General features: G+C 36.4%; 1 protein-coding gene and 1 pseudogene across 1 annotated transcript; one reads left to right on the top strand and one right to left on the bottom strand.

Annotated features, from left to right (window-relative positions):
* Window positions 1-2,454: 2,454 nt before the first annotated feature.
* LOC109088598 lies at window positions 2,455-7,329 on the bottom strand. The gene is made up of 6 exons (XM_042754784.1): window positions 7,153-7,329; window positions 5,166-5,669; window positions 4,287-4,442; window positions 3,737-3,948; window positions 3,108-3,421; window positions 2,455-3,000 (listed from the first exon to the last, which is right to left on the bottom strand). The coding sequence occupies exons 1-6, from the start codon at window positions 7,158-7,160 to the stop codon at window positions 2,779-2,781; spliced, it is 1,416 nt and encodes a 471-aa protein (XP_042610718.1). The 5' UTR covers window positions 7,161-7,329; the 3' UTR covers window positions 2,455-2,778.
* Window positions 7,330-15,633: 8,304 nt separating this feature from the next.
* The window catches only part of LOC122144120, a 28,148-nt pseudogene continuing 19,372 nt past the window's right edge, over window positions 15,634-24,409 (top strand).

The raw sequence follows: 24,409 nt of genomic DNA, 5'->3' as shown, positions 1-24,409 counted from the left end.
TGAGTAGATTTTATTGATTTTGTATCCTCAATATGTCCTGAGTAAGAGAAAAAAAGTCCTGAAGAATCCCATTAGGGAAAAGTTTCGAAAAAGACCTAAATATAGCCTATTCATTCTTTTTCTCACATGAATAGGGTAAATATTTAAACCTTTAGATATCACCATGAAAATTACTGAGTTTTAGTTTTTAAATAAATAATTATTTTATATTACTTGATAAACCTTTTTTAATCAAATAATATAAATCAAGTAACGAGATCATATAATAAAAAAAAAACAAAAATTTTAAGCTACACTTGAAATTATGAATGTGTACGTGTATAAATATAAGTTATGAATGAGTGTACGTTTGTTAAATAATGAAATCTATACATACAGAAAGAAATGCCTATGTAATCATATTGTATATTTATTAAATATACATACACATTCATTAAACTTACTTACTTACTTACTAAACTTAAATAATGAAAATAGGCAAAGGCAAAATTACTTTCAGGATAAATCTCTGTCCAAATATTGTAGCTGTAGCGTGAACCAGACAAATTAAAGATTCGATCGGGAGCCTGGTTGAAACATGAGCCGAATTCCTCAGAAAGGCAGGATGTTGTAAATCAACTCCCAGCACCACAGTCTGATAACCAAACTCTTTCACAGAACAGCTTTCAACATTAACACCATTAGAACAATTATTGACAATTTCAATTCGAAGAAGAGATTGTCTAATTTGGGGGCAAGTAATCGAAGAGATGGGACAGTCTGACCCTCACATGTAAATCCATGAGAGTAAACAAGATCGGTTGGATTGACTTCCCCCCCACCTAGCAAAACCAGACTGAAATTCCTAAGGAGACCTGTTAACCCCTCTGGTCTTCACAGGACATATCCTTACTCCCCAGAATGGCACAGAGAATGCCTTCCAATGCATATATGCACCAAAATGAACAAAAAAAAAGACTTCTAAATGGATATCAGTCCATTGCTCAACTCCATATCATACATGTAACCCCCACATTGATTATAAGGTTTCTAATCACTTATTGTGTATGTCTTTTTAAATAACTCTTGAATAGCTTAAGGATCATATTCATGTTTAGTATGTGTGTGTTCGAATCTTCTTGCTTGAAAGATTTCTGACCAATCAGTTTATTTGTCAAATGTATCATATTCTTTGTTATAGGAATCATGTCCAAATTATACACCTGCAAGAGCGGGAAAATTCGGACCTCGTGCTTGATTAGATAACATATGATTTATGAAATGTGGTACAAACATCGCAACACCACGAGAAAAAGACAATATCTAATTTGGTCAAGACAACATTTGAGGTGTGGCCAAAAGGCCAGTTTAAAATACTCAGGACACCATCAAATTTGGCTTTTAGCTTTGCTTGTAGTTTAAGCTTTTAGTCATGCTTTTTAGCGTTTAGCTTTCGTTTAGCTTTTGCTATCAGTCATGCCGGCTTTTGAGCTTTAGCTTTTAGTCATAGCTTTGTCATCACTTTTAGCGTTCTTCGAGCGCCGTTCCAGCGTGCTTCGGCCTGCACGCCTGCTGCTACTTAGCCACGATGAGAAGAAACACCACCTAGTCTCGTCAAATTTCACTTCTTTTCTTTTCCGTTTGAGAGTTTCGTGTTCTGAGTTAAGTTTTGTAACGCCGTGTCTCCGAGTCTGACCTCGCGTATCCCGTCTGAAACTACAACCAGCCCACAACTCTGCATCTTCAGCCAACGCCCAACCACGGGCTTCCCAAGACGTCACACTTCAACGACTACTGAACTTCCAGCCAATCAGCAACTTCGGGAAAACCCCTTTTCAGCGACAACAAAAGCGAACCCCGTTAAAACAGGAAACGCAAGTAACCTCCAGACTCACATCTGTAACTGGTGTTATCTAATATAATTTTAACCTCATTGAGGTAACTCAATGCGAGGGTTAATTAAGTGATTAAATGGTTGTTCATGTCTATGCAATTTCACGTATTGCTGTAAACTTGGGATTTCACACAAAAAATTCTCTTAAACTCATTCTTTCCTAACTTTCTATCTTCCTGCAACTTGTGTGAATGTGTGAGTGCGTGTGCTTATGTGTTAGATTAGTTTATATGTCTTAGATTTATCTAATAAAGCCTTATTTATATTGTGTTTTGTGCTCACAAGTTAATGTCTTAAACTGCCGATCTTGTTACTGTGCTAATTAATAGTGTTTTCACTATACTTTGGATATTAATATCCAGCGCAGATTTGATGTTAATAGATTCCGTTCAGTGAATCGCTGGCCATTTCAGTGATCAGCCGTGAAACAGTGATTCTGTTCAAATCCTTTAAAATCTTAAATGATTCCCTTTGACTAAATGACCTGTTTCCCTTACAGAGAATAGGCAAAGGCAAAATTACTTTCAGGATAAATCTCTGTCCAAATATTGTAGCTAATGTATTTAAAAGTTTTTCACTGTATGTTATTGATGACAAATGGTAGCTTACAGCCTATTTTCCGGTGGAATATCTCGTTTCTGTTTATTTAACTGGATGTTGAGTAGAGAAATGTCACTGATGTGAATTAAGAATAATTATTTTACATTATGTAACAGTAAATGCTTATTATTATTACTTAGTTTATTCACTTTATTGTACTTATTTTCCAGACTATGTACATCATTGAATACCTCTGTGGTCCATCTACCTCCAATACACAGAGTTAATCTACAACAACAGTCCAAAAGCCTCTCCAACACATATGGTAGGACAATGAGGTTCAGATCCATTTTAGTGACTGTTCACTACTGAATGTTGTTCAAAACACTTCGAGCCACCATCAGTGCCTCCTGGTAAATATCCACACCAAACAAGTCACTGGTTTTGAAAGGGTCAATGCTACCCTGGAGCTGGGCCTCCAGCATCTCTCGAAGTGCTGGTTGCGTCATTGGAATGTCAGTTTGTTGCTGCGGATCTTCAACAGGAACTGGTCCATCCCAATCAATACCCCAGTCAGACATTTCGACCTATAAGAACGACAAATAATAAGGTACATTAATAATTTGTAATCAGATTTGTCAATATAAACATTGGTCAAGAATCAACATTGACGTACATCTTGAACTGTCTATACCTCTTCAGGAAGCTGTTGTGGTGCAACAAGTAGCCCTGCCACCCACAGCTGCTGGGGAGACCTGTAGCCCTCCGAAGACAGGGGATGTCGGGCCCAGCTGTCAGAAAAGAACTTCAGATGCCAGTTCAGCCTCGGAATCATCACATAGTGTAGACATGTGATATGAACATCACTGTTCGGATCAAGAACTCCAATGTCCTCCAGGTGCCGGAAGGCCGCATAGTAAATATGGATGACTGTGCACCATAAGTCCCGCCATAGCCTCTCTATGCGTTGATTATGGACACTCTTGCCTGTGATGTAGCTCTTGCGCTCTGACAGAAAATTTACATTTAATAATCATAATTTAACAGAAAAGGTACTTCCAACAAAAAAAACTGCAATCAATGGAAATATGCACTGATAATCTGACTAGGGTCAGATGATTTATACAACATCTAATCCTTTTCTAAATGTGATACAATAAACACGTGGAGAATTTTATATATATATATATATATATATATAAAATAAAATCCAACATTGCAGATATGAAGTACTAAAAATGTACAACTAACACCAGTGATGCAGATTTGTATTAACAAGTCACAAGACTCTAGTATTTTGTACTCTTGTCTTACTGCACCTACCAGGTCCTCGATCAGGATGTTCAAGCATGAACCTTGCCACATCTACATTTTCCCCACCATGGTCACTGCGGACACGCTGAGGCAGTAGATGGTCATGGATAGGTTCGATGAAGCATTGAAGTTGAGTAGTGTACATGTTGTTATCGCTGGCTTTCAGGTACATTATTTTACGGCTAAAGCCATCAATGCCCCCATGGACAACTATTCTCCAACTGTGAAAACAGGGAGGAAAAGAGAATATATAATTAGAACAAATGATTTAACTGGAACAGTTGACAATGTGCTGGTATTGATATAACTGCTGATTATTGTAATACCTCAAATGATAAATCAACTTTTTAAAATGTATATTTTGTATTTGCAAACAGACAGCTTTACAGTCGGCTCGTTTTTTTCCCACATTAGAAGAATAATCGAAAAATTTAAAACTTGATTAAAAATTCAACAACAAAGAAGATTCTTGACCAGAACAAAAACTACTTGTACTAATAATGTTACTAATTACAAAAACAAAAAAAGATTAAACGGTACCTTCTTTTATAAGTCTTACCGGATGAGTTTATGGTTTCCATCAATATGCCACAAGGAGAGAGGTGCTGGAACTGAATAAGGGCGTCTTGGCACAATATTCAGTTCCAATCCACGTAACATAGTCCCAACCGGATCAATGGTTCTCATAACCTCACGGACTCTTCGTTGCTGTACCCTGTAGAAACAGAACTGTTATAATGACATGCAAAAGTTTCTCCTCCTTAGTCATAATATGTTGCTATGCATATCAAAGTCAGTAAAAGTCAACCTCATTTCCTAAAAATCATCAAATTCATTCTTGAAGGTGTTGATGTATTGTATGACAACAACTAGGGGTCTGCAACCATGCTCCTAGGTTACCGTCCTGCAGATTTTAGCTCCAACCCTAATCAAACACACCCAAAGGAGCTAATCGATGTGTTCAGGGTTGCGTTCAGAGTTAGAGCAGGGTTGGGACTGAAGTCTGCAGGACAGTAGCTCTCCAGGAGCAGGGTTGAAGATCCCTGCTACTAGGGTAAACAACAGAACCAATATATAGCAGATGTTATTAATGTTCCTATTGGCAATAATTTTATATAATTTGACAAATTAATCTGATTTCAATATCAGAAGGGAAAGTCCTACTTTCAACGAAAGGTGCATGGAACTGGGAATGGAGGAGGGTAATAAGCTCCTGAGCAACACACTGAGCTACTAAATAATACTGAATGGTCCATAGAAATACCATGATAGGAATCGTACTCCTAGGTAGACGTAGATCAGCTGAGAGTCAGCTAATGCAAGTTTGACAAACGTGACCTGCCAGAAGTATAAATCATTTCTCTACATGGTTAAATGTGTTGTGTATAATTTTAAACAGTTCTCTGAAGAAGTAACATACTCATAGTTTGAAACATACCTTATACCTCTTGCTTTAAGATGTCCCATGACCATCTTTTGTCCTGTATTAGGACAACTGGCAATGAATTCCATCACATGTATTTTTAAGTCTTCATCAGAGATATCATTGTAAGTCTGCCTCACAGATAACTGATACTGTGTCATTCTGTTCCGGATTGTTCGTTGACTTACAGAATACATTGCAGCAATTTCTTTAACTGTGAAATGTTCGTCAAGCAAATATTTCAGTTGCTGTTCACTAAGAAAGAAAAATCTTTCACAGGTTTGGACTGGCAAAGAATAGATATGTAGCTCATGTAATGCAATATTTAAAAGTGAAAATATCTCCTCTTCTTGTCGCAGTGATCTGTACACAACAAATCTGGACAAAACATGGACAATGCTTTCCAGTCTAAAGAAAAAGTTATCGCAGTGTGTATCTACAGCAGCCTGTCTCAGCTCTGCACCTAATGACTGCAGGCTCTCAGAGATGGCACTCAGCACATCCAGATGTGCTCCTTCACTGAAAAAAGAAAAAAAGAAAGAAAAAACATCAGATCAATAAATTGCAGTCCAGTTTAGCAATCAGGACACTCGTCTCATAGGGGATACAATTACAGCTAAGTGATATTACCAAAATATCTAAATACTATTTTAATTTTACATTTACATTTAATTTACTTTTTTTTTTTTAATTACAATGTTTGTTTCACTGTTTACTTCAAAAGGTGTCACTTCATTCCATATGTATAATGTCTATACTCTATACTTCATAGGGATGAGTCACGATTTTAGAATATTCGATTAGTTGATTTAATTATAGAATATGGAAAAGTTTGTGCGATTATTGCCAAAAAAAAAAGTTCTCGGTGCTGAGTACCCTATGTAACCAGAGGGTGACTGCCAAAAACGCATCTAAAAGCTGTTAATCAACTCTCAGACAAAAGAAAAAGAACACATTGTCTCACACCAGAGCATGTGATTGGAGTGGTAATATTTCCTCCAGAGCGGAGAGAGACTTTTTGAAGATTACGCTACGCTCGCTAAACCCATGCCCTTTGTGATATGCTGGTTCGACAATATGTGAACTAGGGGCTGCCCCCGACTAAAGTTTTTTCTAGTCGACTACTAGTTTTCTTTTAAGCCATTAGTACAATAATCGCATATTTATATTAATTTAATTACTTAAATATATACTGGAGAGAATACTAAACCATAATGAGCGTTTACGTAGCCATATATACTGAATAGCTATAGCCTATACTGCAGTCAAGCGCACGCATAAAGTTTGCACGCACAAAGAACCGTTTAAAATAATGATTATGAATGTGTCAAACATAGCAAGGAGACATATTAATCATTTATTAATAAACTAATGTTGTCTGTGTCAGTGTTGGCTGCAAAGATGAAGTTGATGATGCTGACACGGCATCTTCTTCACAGTAGTGAGCGCCTATAGAGAGAAATGACCATTTCAAATGAATTACATAAGCAGTGAGTCTGAGTCTTTAAGTTTTTAATTGTTTTGTTTAAAAGTTGACATTTCAAGCTTTCTATAGATATATTTCTCATGTCTTTGAGGCAATTAGGCTATGTTTCGGTTTATTTATGAGACCGCTCCAGTTCACGAGCAATTGTTGTCTGTTTATAAACCATGGTTTTATCATAGTAAAACCATGGTTTTTGGGCGTAGTATTGACTACCATTTGTATTGCGACAAAAAAAAAAATGTTCACTGTAATTACACTGGTAAAAAATAGACAAGTAAAACCGTTTCAATTTTACTTTTATAATGTTTAGTTCTGTATACAAAATTTAACAAAAAACTATTCAAAAAAGAGAGAGAACGCCACATTCATGAAAGTAACGTTAACCGAAACATATAAAATTGTTTTTCACTTTAATGTTAATGGTGCGAACTGACCAAAGAACTGTAAAGCCAACATTATTTGAAGTCTGACAGATACAAAACTTTTAGTCCTGCAAAAAGCGGACTTCCCTCTTACCTTGACATTTCCTTGCTTGATTGTTTCGTAGCCTACTTTCAGATAAATACAAACTACAGCCAACACATGACTGACTTTTAGTTAGGTGAATGAGTCAAGTTCTGTGACCATACAGTCTTACTACACAATGAGTGGAAAATAACATTTAACCATGCACAAAATGTTATAAACGTTTTGTTTAATGCGCATGCGCCAAAACTTCACCAGTTTGAAAAATGGGCCTAGGCCCACCCACATTTCAACAGGGCCATCCAAAACTTTTCTTAAAAAAAATTAAACAAAATAAAAAAAATTCTAATATATTCGAATTTTGTCAAGAATTATAAAAAAAAATCGGAAATAAGCTCATAATTTTTTCTAAAATAGTCTAAATGTTTAGTTTTTAAAACAATTTTAAAAAGCTGGTAATGTCTATTTTGATGTAGTACTGCCCCTTTTGGGTGATTTCTGTCAAACTGAGAATCGCCCCGAGTGCTCTCATAGACTTCCATACAAAGATCTTTTTTTTTCTAACTGCAGGCCAGAGTATGTGAGCGGAGCTGAGCGGGAAGAATTTGCGCTCCACGCTCAACGTATTTCATAATTACTCCGCTCAAGCTCCGCTCTGGGTGTACAATTTTCCGCTCCTCGCTCCCTCCCCCACTCCGTCCTTATACGTCTCGCTCCGTTTTCGCTCCACGGTATTTTTATTTATTTTTTTAATAACACCAGTCTCTGATCAGAAGATGCATGTAGTGTAAAACGAATACGCAGTACTAAGAGAAGAACATCCATACTTTATTGGAATTTTGAACACTGAACAGCCCCAAACCAATAGCTCACTTTTAAACAAAGCAAAATAAAAAAATAACTGTTGAATGAGGCTAAATTAAATAAATTATCAATTGAAAAACATTATATTAAATTATCAAACGAAAAACATTACATTAAATAAAATAAATCACAAACTAGAATATGAAGTTAAACAAATTGCCAAACGAAAAAATATAGATCTCTTTTAGCCATCTTTTAGCCTATATTATTATTGAGAAATAGGCCTAGCCTACTATGAACAGAAAAAATGCTGGCTGGTTAAACATAGGCTATTTTTTAAAAATAAATTATCAAATGAAAAACATTATATTAAATTATCAAACGAAAAACATTACATTAAATAAAATAAATAAATAAATCACAAACTAAAATATGAAGTTAAATTGCCAAACGAAAAAATAAAGATCTCTTTTAGCCAACTTTTAGCCTATATTAATATTGAGAAATAGGCCTATTATGAACAGAAAAAAATGCTGGCTGGTTGACATTAGCGAGCGAAGCTAAATCTCCAGTGTTGCGTTAACTTTTAGAAAAACGAGCTTTTGCAGAGTGGCAGGTGCCAAGCACATGCGATTATTGCTGGACATCAGACCAGCAATAGAAAACACCCTTTCCACGCTGGCCGAGCCGCTGGGAATGCTAAATATGCGTCTTGCAATTTGTGAAAGTTGTGGCAGTACATTAGAATTTTCTTTCCAGAAGCGAAGGACGTCGTCAACTTCGGTGTTCAATCTTGGCATTCCAAGGTATTGCTCGACTTCTCCTCTTACGTCTAGTGTTGTAGAAGACGAACAGGTCACAGTTGCGTATGACTGGAACATTGACTTGACTTTTTTTGTGCTCGATGGCTCAGGGACAGGGTCAGGGACAGTCACAGGGTCAGCGACAAGGGAAAGGGATGTTACTTTTTTATTTACACTGCAGAGAAGTTCTGTTTGATGAACTAACAACTCCCGGATCTCAATCTGTTTGCCTTGAACCTACAAGAACAATACAATTAGCTATGATTATTTAGAATAATAATAATGAGTTTTCATACATGTAGGCCTACTGTATTATTTTTAGCATTATTGTAAGTTAGCATACATTTTATTTTTTATTTTATTTTAATAAACCATGGTTAATTTCTGAATGCTATGCCTTTGTGTAATTAATTACTTGCCTTTTCATCTCTTGCAATCCACTCGTTCTTGAAGCGTGGATCTAATAATGCAGCCAGAATAACGTGAGTGTCGTCATAAAACCTTTGATAACGAGTCTCAAAGTTCTCAGCTAGAGTTTCTGCGAATGCGGAGTGTCACTGGAAACATCAGACATCATTCTGTGTATTTCTGCAACTGCCGGTAGGATCATCCCCAGGTTTCCCAGCTCCTTTTGTAAACTGTCTGTCAGTTCAGCAAATGGTGTGAGTACTCTCACTAAGCCTTTAAGAATGAGGACATCATTGCATGTGATTTTCCCATCATCTGTGATCGACGTCAGCCTGTTTTGCCACAGCGTGTCCTTCTCAAACATTTTCAGCACCGACTCGATCATCCGCAGCTGACTGTTCCATCTGGTTGCGCATGCAGTTGTGGGACGAACACCTAATTTGTCGATTTCCTCTGTGTTCAGTGTGCTTTTTCTGACTGTTTTGACTACTTTTCCAACCTTGTTGATTATTAAATTGATTGCATTGTGCTTCGCAATTGCGTCTTTAATTGCAAGTTGGAGTAAGTGGATCGGACATCTTAGGTGAAGATTTGATTTTGTGACGTAGTTCTCTACCATCATGTTCAATTGGATGGCCAGCTGGTCTGCATGGAGCTGCAGGAGTGCAACATCTGGAGCATCTCCCTCACCATCTGTCTCCCTGTCCCCGAGATCTTGGTCCAGCTGATCCCCGAATTCGCTAAAACCAGGCAGATTGAAGGCTTTTACCATATTGCTGGCGCTATCAGTTCCTCTGATCACACCACGCTGAATATTCCAGCGTCTCAGGACCTCCTCATATTTTTCATAAATGTGCTTCGTTGTGTGGTGTCCCTGAATGTGTTCACAACTCAGCAGAACAGTGTGGCCTTGAAAGTTTTCATCTACAAAACTTCCCACGATACCCAGAAAACTGTGACCTCGTCGGCTCGTCCAAATATCAAGGGCCACTGAGAGTCCATTGCAGTTCTGTAGCAGCAATTTCATTAAACTCTATAAAATTAATTACATAAATATAAAAAATAAAGATGTCACTGCCTATGACGTGAAAAGGCTATACTATACATTGAAAGCTATTTTAACTTATCTAAAAGGGGGTTTTAAGACAGTACCTAACACACACACACACACACATAAACCTTGTGGGGTTTATATAAAATAAAACTATAAGCAATCAAGCAAGAAGGTAAAAAAATATTTATTTCTTATTTTTTCACTCAGGATCAATGTGGGTGCTGGACATTGGTAAATACGTTTAGAATTTCTAACTATGTTTTACTATTGCAAACTGGGTGTAAAGTACAAACCATGCTTGTAGTTTTGGACACTTGAGCTGAAGATTACACGCACGAGTCAGTGGTTTTCGTTAAGTACCACTTTCACTTTTTTATCTGAAGTTATTTTAAGAAACTTTAAAAATTACATGATTCTTATCATATGACTCTGGAGGAGAACTTTAAGTACTACAGTCTTCATCACTCAGTTGAAATGACTGACAGTTTCAAATGGCTTTTAATCATCTGAGCTTTATTAATTTTTTGGAACCAAGTCAGTTGGACTTGTTCTCAAGATATAGGCATTTTGTTGAGGAATGACCAGACCAGACAAATAAAAACAAGATAAATAAGCAAATGAACAAATCATTTGGACAATTGAACTCTTCGCAATTTTGGGCTAATTTCTTTTTGCCATGAAGGTTTGTTGATTTTATATATATGCCAAATTATGTATGAATTTCATGATGACTTCATAAAGATTTGGCTTTACTGAAAACAATAACTTTACAGACAAACACTGAAACGAAATATAACCTTGTTGATGCTTAGGCTAAAGCAAAGATTCAAAATAAACAATTTTGATTATATCATGCATTTCCGTGGAGTTATTAGCAAAAAAACAAGGTGGTTTAATTACTGCGCCACCTTGTGGCTGTTCATCAAATTCAGTAGGCTACACTTGATTTCACACAACACATGACTGTACTCGTTTTATAATGGTAAACCATTCGGATTTTACATCATTAAATGTAACATAATTAAGGAACTGCTGGCAGCAAAATTAAATAGTCATAAATTCCTTTATGACTAAAGGAATTCAAATAATGACTTGGTTCTATGATTCAGGGGAACAATCCTTTTGTTTCTGGCCCTTGTGGTTCAAGGGTTATTAACATACAAATACTTGAGTGACAGTGCAAAATCTCGTGCAAATATTTTACACTTATACTACACTTACAGTAGGCCTACACACAAATGGTTACCTGATGTGAGATGAGAGAAATTTACATTGTACATATAGTAAACTCACGTTGCACTCCCTTTAAATCATGGTTGTCATATTTATTTGCAGACATTGTTAGGTACTGTATTTTACCAAATAAAAAAAGGCAACCTCACTGTTTCCAACCCTGTTCCTGGAGGCACACCAAACACAACACAACTCTTCATAATCACCTCTCAATCAGCTCATCATCACTTCAGTGGAGACTCACGGACATAAAGCAGTCAGAGGAGGGAGACTTCATCAACAACGTGCAATGCTGTAGAGCCTTCAAGGTTTAGATACACTGGACTACATGTCTAAGTGAGGTTCAGAAAGAGTTTTGTGACAAGACCGAGAAAATGTTTCTTCTTTTTACAAGAGGTGAAAAATGATACATTTACAGTACATTCAAACACAGTTTTGTACATTGCCCTGCAGGCTGCATATTTATTCCAGACTATATACGCTTGTTGTTTTACCTAGGCAGCAATATTAAACACACACATAAATAAATATATAAATAAATATATAAACTAGTGCTGTCAAATGATTAATCGCGATTAATCGCATCCAAAATAAAAGTTTTGTTTACATAATATATGTGTGTATACTGTGTATATTTATTATGTGTATATAAATCACACACATGCATGTATATATTTAAGAAGAATATGTTATGTTTATATATTATATATATTTATATTTAATATAAAATATAAGAATATAAATATGTAAATGTATATACATGTAAATATTTTCTAAATATATAATTTATGTGTGTGTATTTATATATACATAATAAATATACACTGTACACATACATATATTATGTAAACAAAACTTTTATTTTGGATGTGATTAATCGTTTGACAGCCCTAATATAAACATAAATGCGATATATATTACTAACAGTAGACACTGTTGTACAACCCACAAAACCATGAAAACAGTGTGTGTTATGATCATATCGCAAATTAAAAAAGTGCAATAGTAAAGATAATAGAATTTATCTTAAGTATTAGGCTAATATCCAGACGTTTATCCACACGTACGTTATACAGACGTTAATCCAGACGTTTATCCACACGTACGTTATACAGACGTTAATCCAGACGTTTATCCACACGTACGTTATACAGACGTTAATCCAGACGTTTATCCACACGTACGTTATACAGACGTTAATCCAGACGTACGTTATACAGACGTTAATCCAGACGTTTATCCACACGTACATTATACAGACGTTAATCCAGACGTTTATCCACACGTACGTTATACAGACGTTAATCCAGACGTACGTTATACAGACGTTAATCCAGACTTTTATCCACGCGTACGTTATCCAGACGCAAAGTAAAAAATAATCCTTTCTTTGCTACGCCGCCGCCACGTCGCCGCGCAGTTTGAGCGCAGCTCCAACACGTGACCGTGACGTCTAACGTCTCATATCTTACGTCTGACGCCTGATTACTATGGGATTTTGGCCAGACGACTGGCGAGCGTATACACGTTAGTTCACCTCTCAGTTTGCTTAGCGATCGCCAAAAAGTGCACAAATCACACCTTATACTTCCGACCATCCGAATTCGCACCGTGTACGCCCGCCTTTACCTACCGTGTAGTGAAACGGAAGTCTAACACATTATAAGGAAGTACATCATCATATCTACTTCCGCGTTGCAAAATAAGGTGGATAGACGCAAGTATTTTTCCTCGTATTAATTCCCTCCTTTCGCTGCTTCACTCTCCAGTCCAGCGGGTGGCGCTAAAACACATACGTTTGTTTGACAAACACCATTAAACCTCAGAGGAAGAAGATTAGTTTTACCGCGCTCTCTGTTGCTTTGTCGTGATGCTGGCTTAATACAAACTGTTAGAAACGTTATTTCTATAAGTAGAAAGATACCGTTTTTGAGTCAGGTCAGTAATCACCTGTAATATTCTCATCCTCACAGTCGTGACTAAGTTTTGAAGCAAGCAATATCTGGAGGAGACTCATCTGAACTGAGATCTTCTGCTGTTAAGATGATGTTTGTTAAAGAAGAGAGTGAGGAGGACACGAGTGAACCAGAAACCTGGAGAATAAAACAAGAGGAACCAGAACCCAGGAGAATAAAACTTGAACAAGAAACCTGGATAATAAAACACGAGGAACCAGAAACCTCCAGAATAAAACTTGAACCAGAAACCTGGATAATAAAACACGAGGAACCAGAAATCTCCAGAATAAAACTTGAACCAGAAACCTGGATAATAAAACACGAGGAACCAGAAACCTCCAGAATAAAACTTGAACCAGAAACCTGGAGAATAAAACTTGAAACAGAACCCAGGAGAATAAAACAAGAGGAACCAGGAGGTTAGTGTTTATTCTTCATTCATCTTTAATGACTGTTTGTGGTACATTAGGCTTACAAAGCTTTAACTCTCAGGGGTCTGAGGGGATTTTGGGGTCCTGGAGAAGTTTTTCATGTCCTGACATTTTTTTTTTCAGTATCTTAAAAACAAAATGGCTTAAAGTCTGATGACACTGTAATCAGCACAAACTGTGCTACAATAATACATGAGCATGAATGTAGCTTACATGTTTGTGTTTTTGAGAAAACAACCACGATTATACATGGTTAGTGAAAAAACAATTAAGTCTCTGAAATAAGGCAGTAAAATACATACAGAACATTTTTTCACGAGACTTTTGAGAACTGGATGTGGTAGACTAGAGTTTCTGCTACAAAATGATGTGAATATCCTCTTGCTCACTCATTCAAAGACAACAATATGATGATGTTATGATGCTATGAAGAATGTGTGGAACCAAACAGTTGAACAGACTTAGTATTTTCTATGTCTGTTCAAGACTTAGTATTTGACCATAGTATTTTCTACTATCAAATGTGGACCAGCTACTGTTTAGTTATCCACATTTTTCAAAATACCTTCTTTTGTGTTCAGCACAAGAAAGATATAAATACATGTTTGAGATGTTAATAATGACAGAAATTAAGTGAAGTGGGGTGATGGGGGGTAATTTTGTATTTTTTAAACAGGGCTATCAAGTGATTATTTTTAATGTAATTAAAGTTATCAATCAAATTAATGACAAACTTTATCTTTAATCAGCACATGATGTATTGCAGGTAAAGTTATCATTGTGTTAAATTAGTAAATTACTGAATAGACATTACAAAAAAAGTAGCTATAGAAAGAAGTTTAAAGGCCCGTTCACACCAAGGACGATAACTATAAAGATAACGATAAAGATATAGTTCTAAAAAATCGTTTTCAGTATTAAAGAACAGCAGAGTCCACACCACAACTATAACGATAAAGACAAAGAAAAACGATATCGTTGGAATCACTTTCAACACGATTTTTTTTCCCATCTGATGAACGATAAAAAATTGACAGCCAATCAGAATCCATCCTGCTGTAACGAGCTCGAGAATTTAAAGCGCCAGACAAGTGTGCGCTTAGAATAAACAGAAGATATCGTCCCCTGGTGTGGACGCTAATATAGTTATCTTTATCATTCTTGGTGTGAACGGGCCTTTAATCCAACATACAACAATACAGATAAGTACTGAAATATTAAATGATTTTTTTTAAGAAAAAGAAACAATGCTCTAAATATAAAACTAAAAGCTCCACTAGGTAGTGGCAAATCTTAATGCCAGTTCACACACTGCATGTGTAAGCAGCGCATATTTTTTTCGGCGCCCTTGTGAACAGATAGAGTATTCACACTGCACACAGAGGCGGGGTGGCAGCGCAGAGCAGAATCGTGATCGTTTCGGCGCCACTTACGCTGAAACCGTATTTTCTTGATTAGGGTCAGTAATCACCTGTAATATTCTCATCCTCACAGTCGTGACTAAGTTTTGAAGCGAGCAGGAAAATCTGGAGGAGTATCATCTGAACTGAGATCTGCTGCTGTGAAGATGATGTTTGTTAAAGAGGAGAGAGAGGAGGACACGAGTGAACCAGAAACCTGGAGAATAAAACAAGAGGAGCCAGAACCCAGGAACCACAACCCAGGAGAATAAAACATTGAACAAGAAACCTGGATAAAATGAAAAACACGAGGAACCAGAAACCTCCAGAATAAAACTTGAACCAGAAACCTGGATAATAAAACACGAGGAACCAGAAAACCTCCAGAAATAAAACTTGAACAAAACTGGAGAATAAAACTTGAACCAGAAACCTGGAGAATAAAACAAGAGGAACCAGGAGGTTAGAAATTCTTCATTCATCTTTAATGACTGTTTGTGGTACATTAGGCTTACAAAGCTTTAACTCTCAGGGGTCTGAGGGGATTTTGGGGTCCTGGAGAAGTTTTTCATGTCCTGACATTTTTTTTTCAGTATCTTAAAAACAAAATGGCTTAAAGTCTGATGACACTGTAATCAGCACAAACTGTGCTACAATAATACATGAGCATGAATGTAGCTTACATGATTGTGTTTTTGAGAAAACAACCACGATTATACATGGTTAGTGAAAAAAACAATTAAGTCTCTGAAATAAGGCAGTAAAATACATACAGAACATTTTTTCACGAGACTTTTGAGAACTGGATGTGGTAGACTAGAGTTTCTGCTACAAAATGATGTGAATATCCTCTTGCTCACTCATTCAAAGACAACAATATGATGATGTTATGATGCTATGAAGAATGTGTGGAACCAAACAGTTGAACAGACTTAGTATTTTCTATGTCTGTTCAAGACTTAGTATTTGACCATAGTATTTTTTCTACTATCAAATGTGGACCAGCTACTGTTTAGTTATCCACATTTTTCAAAATACCTTCTTTTGTGTTCAGCACAAGAAAGATATAAATACATGTTTGAGATGTTAATAATGACAGAAATTAAGTGAAGTGGGGTGATGGGGGGTAATTTTGTATTTTTTAAATAGGGCTATCAAGTGATTATTTTTAATGTAATTAATTAAAGTTATCAATCAAATTAATGACAAACTTTCTTTAATCAGCACATGATGTATTGCAGGTAAAGTTATCATTGTGTTAAATTAGTAAATTACTGAATAGACATTACAAAAAAAGTAGCTATAGAAAGAAGTTTAAAGGCCCGTTCACACCAAGGACGATAACTATAAAGATAGCAATAAAGATATAGTTCTAAAAATCGTTTCAGTATTAAAGAACAGCAGAGTCCACACCACAACTATAACGATAAAGACAAAGAAAAACGATATCGTTGGAATCACTTTCAACACAATTTTTTTTTCCAGTTGATGAACGATAAAAAATTGACAGCCAATCAGAATCCATCCTGCTTTAACGAGCTCGAGAATTTAAAGCGCCACACATGTGTGCGCTTAGAATATACAGAAGATATCGTTCGCTGGTGTGGACGCTAATATCGTTATCTTTATAGTTATCATTATAGTTATCATTCTTGGTGTGAACGGGCCTTTAATCCAACATACAACAATACAGATAAGTACTGAAATATGAAATGATTTTTTTTTAAGAAAAAGAAACAATGCTCTAAATATAAAACTAAAAGCTCCACTAGGTGGTGGCAAATCTTAATGCCAGTTTAACACTGCATGTGTAAGCAGCGCATATTTTTTTCGGCGCCCATGTTAACAGATTAGAGTATTCACACTGCACGCAGAGGCGGGGTGGCAGCGCAGAGCAGAATCGGCAGGTGTTGGCATTTTTTTCGGTGAAATAATGTATTGTTCTTGATTAGGGTTGGGTATTGATTGGGTTTTTTACGATACCAGTGCCATATCGATACTTTTAAAATGGTACCGGTGCCTGAACCGATACTTCAAAAAAAGAAAAAAGCCACAAAAAACTATGGATAACATTAAAGAACATTATAAATATTTAAAATAAATCCATAGCATTCACACACTCCTTGGATGCTCTCATTTCCCAAGTTGTGCTTCCCTTACTCCAAGGCTAATAAATGTAGCCTATTTCATGATCTGGGTCATTATTTAATACAAAACCACTCATGACGCACATTATATTAATGTTATTAAAATAACGCCATACTCCAGGAGCAATGCGTCTGCAGCAGTCATACAGCAATCGTTTCTGCACGGAGTCTATTTCTGCTGTGCTGCAGTGCACATGCTGAATTAAAGTGACAGCAAATGTTTCACGTTAAAAATTAACATGGATTGACACGGAAATGTATTACACAATACATAATTAATGCCTACTGTTTCACAGTCAAACAAATGACTTTTTGGCTAGATTTAAAACAAGGAAAAGTGCACTTTTAGATAAACAAGGGAATAATAGATGGCACTCGTGGAGGAAGGAAAACAGTTATATTTATTGAGTTTAAATATGTCTATGAAAGATTGTATTAATGTACTGTGATAAAATAGAATCACAATGCTGAAAAAGCATTTTCAGAAACAACGTTTGGATTTGAAATCAAAATAATGGATAAATGTTGTGTTTGTGGTAAACAGCCACAGATCAGGAGTGGACTGCAAACGCGTCCTGTGCAAAAGCAAAATGAGTTCATGCTGTTTCTGCACCGCATACACATACTGTATAAGCACTGCAGACGGAATACGTTTGAACCTGGTGTGGCAAACATATCTAATCTATTTCGTCACATGTGGAATGAGCTCTATGACCAATGCATGGCAAAAAAAATAAAAAATTGGCCATATGTCTAGACATTTTGTCACACCTTTACTTATTAGTGATTATTTTGACTTATGTCTGTTCTAGAGACAACTTTTTTGATAAAGCTCTAATTGGTTTTCTTTTGGAAATATGTTTCAAATTCAAACTGAATGAATTTATGACTGTAAAGCATGTCTGTGTGTTAAAATTGTGATTAAAATCGAAATTGCAAAATTTTAAATTTCAAAATTGATCCTTTTTTTTATCCATATCGCACAGCCCTAGTCGACAGGAAAGGAAAGTTTATTTTACTGACATGCATCAATATCTTATCAGACCGCAGTTCCCTGTTGTTCTACATTTGGCACCTGTAGCCTACCTTTTCCACTCTTGTTCAAGAGGTTGTTTGACAAGCTGAAGTGCGCTTCTTAAAAGTCTCCCGTTTGTTGTGGTCGCAAAGAGATACGGCCATTCCGCGTCTTAAGTTTTTAATGAATACATTTTTGAACTCATTAAAATGCTAAAAAGTGTTAAATAAAAATGTTGCATTAATTATTTTTAATAACTAAGCTTTTGATTATTAATAACATTTTATTAAAGAAGATTTTCACAGAATGATTTTGGCAAAATGGCGCCCCCCCATGTTTGCCGCCCCATGCACTGCATATACTGCATACCCCGTTATTGCGCTACTGATGGCAGAATGTGAGCAGCGCGCTTCCTTTATTATCAATAAAAGCTGACATCTCAGTTAATCGCGATCTCATAAAGCTCTGTAATAACACAATAAATATATGCACAATGAATCTTTCACAGTGTCTCTACATTTCGTGTGTTAAAATGAGAGGATTCGTGAGCACGCAATTTTAGAACTGCAGTGAGTCAATTCTTACGTTAAGTCTTTGATTGGCTACATTGGCTCTATTTATAAACACGTGTTATAAATAGAAACTATGCGGGTGATTCTCACAAAATCTTGGTTTTAAAAATTTCAAGCATGAAAATTTAAAAAATGCTTCAATTAATTTTTTGTTTGTTTTCAGACATAAGCAACAAAGTCTGGAGTATTTGTGAACATTAATTTAAAAATTTTTACTTACCATTTAACACCTTTTCGAACATAATTTTCAAAATGAGTCCTAAAAAATCTCCTTACCGAAACTGTCTGAAAACATCAACACTGTTAGAAAATCAAATAAATTTTCACATATTTAAAAATGGATTATTAATGGTCATGCGCAGTTACTTGAAATTCTGAAATATTTATTTTTAATTTAAGTTTTTTTTTATTTTGATTGATTTTTCTCATTACCGCAACACCTTCCACAATTTACAACCATTTTTTTTCAATGAAATCTGACTCTTTTTTTTTTTTCAAAATCACGTGACAAAACTGAAAGAACACAATTTGTAGATTCTGCACATGCATTTAAAATCAAAGTACTATTTTTCTATTAATTACATTAACATCTAACGAACATCTGTTGCGGTAATGATATGTAGGTTTTGGAAATTAGGTTAATTATTTCGGTAATAATAATAAATATACTAGTCTGAGATTTATACTGAGACTAGTATACTAGTCTGAGATAATGTAGAAAAAAAATCAGATAATATTGCAATTATATGCATTCAAGTTCAACACAGTTTTATTGTGTAGTGCTTCAAAAATACAAAAGCCAAAAAATAAAAATTTAAGAAAAACTTTAAAATCATAATAAACAGGGCAACATGTGAAAACATGAACATGGCACTAAAAAACATGGCACTAAAACAATAACTGACCAGTAAGGACAAATATCACATTTTGATTTGTCAGAACTTGTCACATGTATATTAATTCTTAACAACCATGACACTCTGCTTCACTGTGTTGGGATCATCTTGGAGGTAGTATGCAAATGAACATCATATGGTGTCAGTGTTTTACACACATTTGTACTTTGCCCAGATCTCAGGCAACACACAGAAGTGTCGAGCTGAGGATGTGGCAGGTTGTGGCTCTGGAATGATGCCTTTTATGTCATCGAAGTAGTACCAGACGTTTTCTCCCTCGTATCTTATGGATGGAATTAAAAATTTGTTTGGTCCAGCACAACTCATTTTGTCAACTTCATACTGACCGTCTACAATCTAGAGAGTAAAAATAGATACATCAATAAACAAATATACAGAAATAAATAAATGTATGGATTTTTCCTCAACATCAACATCCATAGCACATACTTCTTCATACCTGTGTGATGGTGCAAGGGAACAGTTCTCTGTCATATTGAACAAGGACCCACTTTCCTACTTCTAAAACTGACTCTGCGTTCTCCATTTCTGATTCCACATTGTCTTGGAAGGCAAACTCCTTTGGACTGAAACATACACATGCAAAATCACAAAAGCAGGACACTTCTCTGGTGTAGATAAGGCCTGGTTTTGATGATGTCAGTTTAAAGAGAAAAGAATGGTTATTTTACATTAAATTACAGATATCAAATATTAAAGATATTAAATATGGACAGACGTACCAATATCAAATAACAGATAAATAACATCTTTTAATCTCTCTTTTAGAGTTTTCAGGAAATTACCTCAATGAACCCACATAACTGTCTATTTTTAGTTGCTTCCATATACTTACACAGTACGTTTCACATTTACATTTCAGTACCTAGTTTACTTTAGTTTTAAACCGTCTCTTATTTACAGCTTTAAGAATATTATCATCCAGCAACTCAACATAAAAATGAACTTTTTCTCCTTTTAGGTATAGTTACTTTAGACTTTTTGCATTGAGTTTGAAAATGTTGTTCAATGTGTTTACTCACCTGATGATTTCTCAATTTCCCAGGTACTGGCTTCAGGTCTGGTGGAACTAATTCAGAACTTGTTTTGACATCTTCCTTCATAAATTTAAAACGATTTACAGATGAATTAAGATTCAGATGCTCAAAAAGAGTGTTGGCATCTGGTATGTTGGTACCATAGGACACAATTCTGTCAGCCAGGTTTTTCAAGGCACCACCTACTCCATCAGGAGCACCCTTTCCATGTGATGCCTCTGTGAAGTTCCATGTTACATGATTAAATCCTCTCATGAATTGCACTGTTGAGGCTAGATAAAAGTTTGTTTTGTTCCGATACTGAGATGTGGGCCCATCGGAAATGAAGTGGATGGTCCTTGCATTTGGATGCTCCTCTCGTATGCTCCTCAGTACTGGGTCAAGGTGAGCCCATGTGGCTATGGCATTGTGTTGAAGACAGTCTGAAAGGGATGCAAAGGACTTCACTTTCCCCCCACTGAAATAAGTAACTCCAGTTACCTGCTGATTGCCACCTCCAAAGTGAGGTTCTTTTATTTCTCTGCTATATTTACAAGCGTAGTTCTCATTATTGTGAACATGAAATACTACTTCATTCTGGGTAAGGGACTCTCTCAAATTCCTCAGTCTCTCAGACTGATGCTGTATGTTGTAAATGTGTCTTGAGAAGTTTGAGAGGTGGTCCTGTGTCAGTTCTACAAGCTTTTCAATGGAGGTATGTAGGGCTGTGCAAAAAATCGAATACGATTTTCATGCGCATCTCATCAGTAAAGACGCTCCTGTAATTAGTAGTATATCTCCAGCACGTGCATTCAGATCAGGGTTGCCAGGTTTTCACAACAAATCCTGCCCAGTTGCTTCTCGAAACTAGTCCAAAACTAGCCCAATCGCGTTTCCAGGAGGTTCCCCGATAAAAATTGCATCCCGGGGTTAAAATATACGTTTTTTTGGCTTGGTTGCCTTGGTAAAATTATCATTTTAGGGGCTAAATATCACGTTATTGGTATTGGGGTCGCTTCAACCCGCGGACATGAAAAACAACCGCAAACTTGGCAACACTGGTTCAGGTGGAGCGGCATTTACTACACAGAGCCGTAGTCCACCGACAAGCTACACAAAATCACTTTCAAAATCGAGAAAGAATTGCCTGCGATTTTAAAATCGATTTTGTGTAGACTGTCAGTGAATTATGGCTCTGTGTAGTAAATGCTAACCAGTGTTGCCAAGTCTCTGGTTGTTTTCCATGTTCGCGGGTTGAAGCGACCCCAATACCAATAACGTGATATTTAGCCCCTAAAATGTGAATATTACCAAGGGAACCCTGCCGAAAAATGTACATTTTAACCCCGGGATGCAATTTTTATCGGGGAACCTCCTGGAAACGCGATTGGGCAAGTTTTGGACTAGTTTTGAGAAGCAACTGGGCAGGATTTGTTGTGAAAACCTGGCAACCCTGATCTGAACGCACGTGCTGGAGATATACTACTAATTACAGGAGCGTCTTTACTGATGAGATGCGCATGAAAATCGTATTCGATTTTTTGCACAGCCCTAGAGGTATGTCTCTTCTCAAGAAAAACTTTCCTCAAATCCTTCTCTTCAGTGGGCCCTTCTTTTCTTTTTTTTTTGTACCTTTTTTTTTTGTGGGGTGTTTTGGTAATTTTTTAATTATGTCTTGTAATTGCTGGATGTGTTGGTCACTACACACACTGGCCTGCACAATGTCCCTTGGGGAGGATGTGGCTATGATTCCTATCTGATGCAGCTTTTTTACCTTCAGGCCAAAATTTTCATGTGAACAAGCACATGTTTCTCTATCTTTTATTTTACGGTGGACAATCCAAAATGGCTTAAGTTTACAGAACTGAGACAAAGAAATGGCTTAAGTTTACAGAACTGAGACAAATTTGCCATGTTGTCTGTCAAGGCTCTCGTGCGAAATATCTGGCCCTTTTTTCGAATTTCACCAGTTTTGCCATTTATAACAGTCAAAACTTCATCTTGATGAAAGAAGCGGCTAACAATTCTGCGCATTAATGTTCTGTGGTTGTTGGGTATTATTCTCTGGTGACCTCTCTTTCTAGATTTTTTTTGGACCTCTCTGCCTTCCATGTTCACAAGTCCCAGCTTTCTCTTTCACTTCTCAAGTCTTCTCAGTCTTTTCCTTAGGTTTAAAGTCTCTTTAGTCCTCTCCAGAAGCTTCTCTTCCATGTAGCGCAACTTTCCCTCAATTTTGATATTGTTGTCTTTCTTTTCTTTGTTTTGGGTGATTCTTTTGGTGTAGATGTATTTATTTGTCTTGGTGTCTGTATCCCATTTTTTTGGGGGAGTTGAGTTGATGTCATCACGCTAAAAAAGTTGAAAAAAATATACAAGTTGGGAACTCAAAAACAGCTAAGCTTGCTAAGTTTTAGAACTTATGAGAATAGTGTATGTTGTATCAGTTGAACTTAATTACAATTATACTCAGTTACTTTCACTTGTTTAGACCAAACTGAGAATTCAGTACACAATACAGTTATTTATACTCATCGAAAACCTTATTCACTCTAATAGTAACTTGAAACAAAACAGAACTGTTACAATTAAATATAATAATAATAAAAACACTAAAGAGCTAAATATGTTAAACCTTAGTAACCCATGTTCTTAAATCAAAACTGAAATAAGAATACTTTGATTAAAATAAAAATAAAAAAGTTATTCAGGAGTAGGCATGGGCTGATATCCGGTTTCAAGGTATACCGCGATTTGAAATTTTCACGGTTTCAAAACCACTAATATTTTCCATTATACCATTCCTGCGGTATGCGCCGGTTTCCATGTCTCCTCAAAGACCGAAAGAGAGTTAATCCCTCAGTCTGAGTGCAGTGTAGAGAGTAACACTGACCCCTCCTCCTCCGGTTGGTGCGAGCGGGCGGTCAGTCACGTAGCATGACCCGGGTACACTTCACATGCAGCATTCCTTTCAGTCTCGCGCACCGCTTTCATAAGCATACTCAACCGCAGATGAGCGCGGACTGATGAGCTTGACACAGGCGCAGTACCACAGGGTGTGCGGCTGTCCGCGAGCCCTCTTGATGACGAAAATAACGTGATGAAGATGTTGTGCAGACGGCCGAAATATAATTTGGCCTTTATGAGATCGGGGAGCAGTACGGCAGTTTTTTGGGTTGTTGGAGATCTCTGTTCTGGACTTGCACAAACTGCTTTGTAATGCAATAATTTTCCAAAATGTCATTTATGTGAAAATATGAAGTCTGTTAACGCCCATTAACACAGGCCGGAGATGCTGAAGACAGATGCACAGAGAAAAATACTGTAGCAGGCAGATCACTCACTGTTCATGGTGTACAAACTCTTGGAAGAAAATCAGTATTGATTTGTGGGTTTATATGAATATTTCTGAGGGGAGCTGACTGTCTTCTGAAAAGTTTACATGGTATAATTTCACAAAGCTTGTCAGAACATTCTGTTTTTGCTACAAATTGGGTTATTATTAAATCAAATTATGTTAATGATTATTGTTATATAACTAAATGATATGAAA

Source organism: Cyprinus carpio, unplaced genomic scaffold, assembly GCF_018340385.1.
Source record: "Cyprinus carpio isolate SPL01 unplaced genomic scaffold, ASM1834038v1 S000006593, whole genome shotgun sequence".
Lineage (NCBI taxonomy): Eukaryota > Metazoa > Chordata > Actinopteri > Cypriniformes > Cyprinidae > Cyprinus > Cyprinus carpio.
The sequence above is the reverse complement of the archived record's forward strand: the minus strand, read 5'-3'. Positions and strand labels throughout refer to the sequence as shown.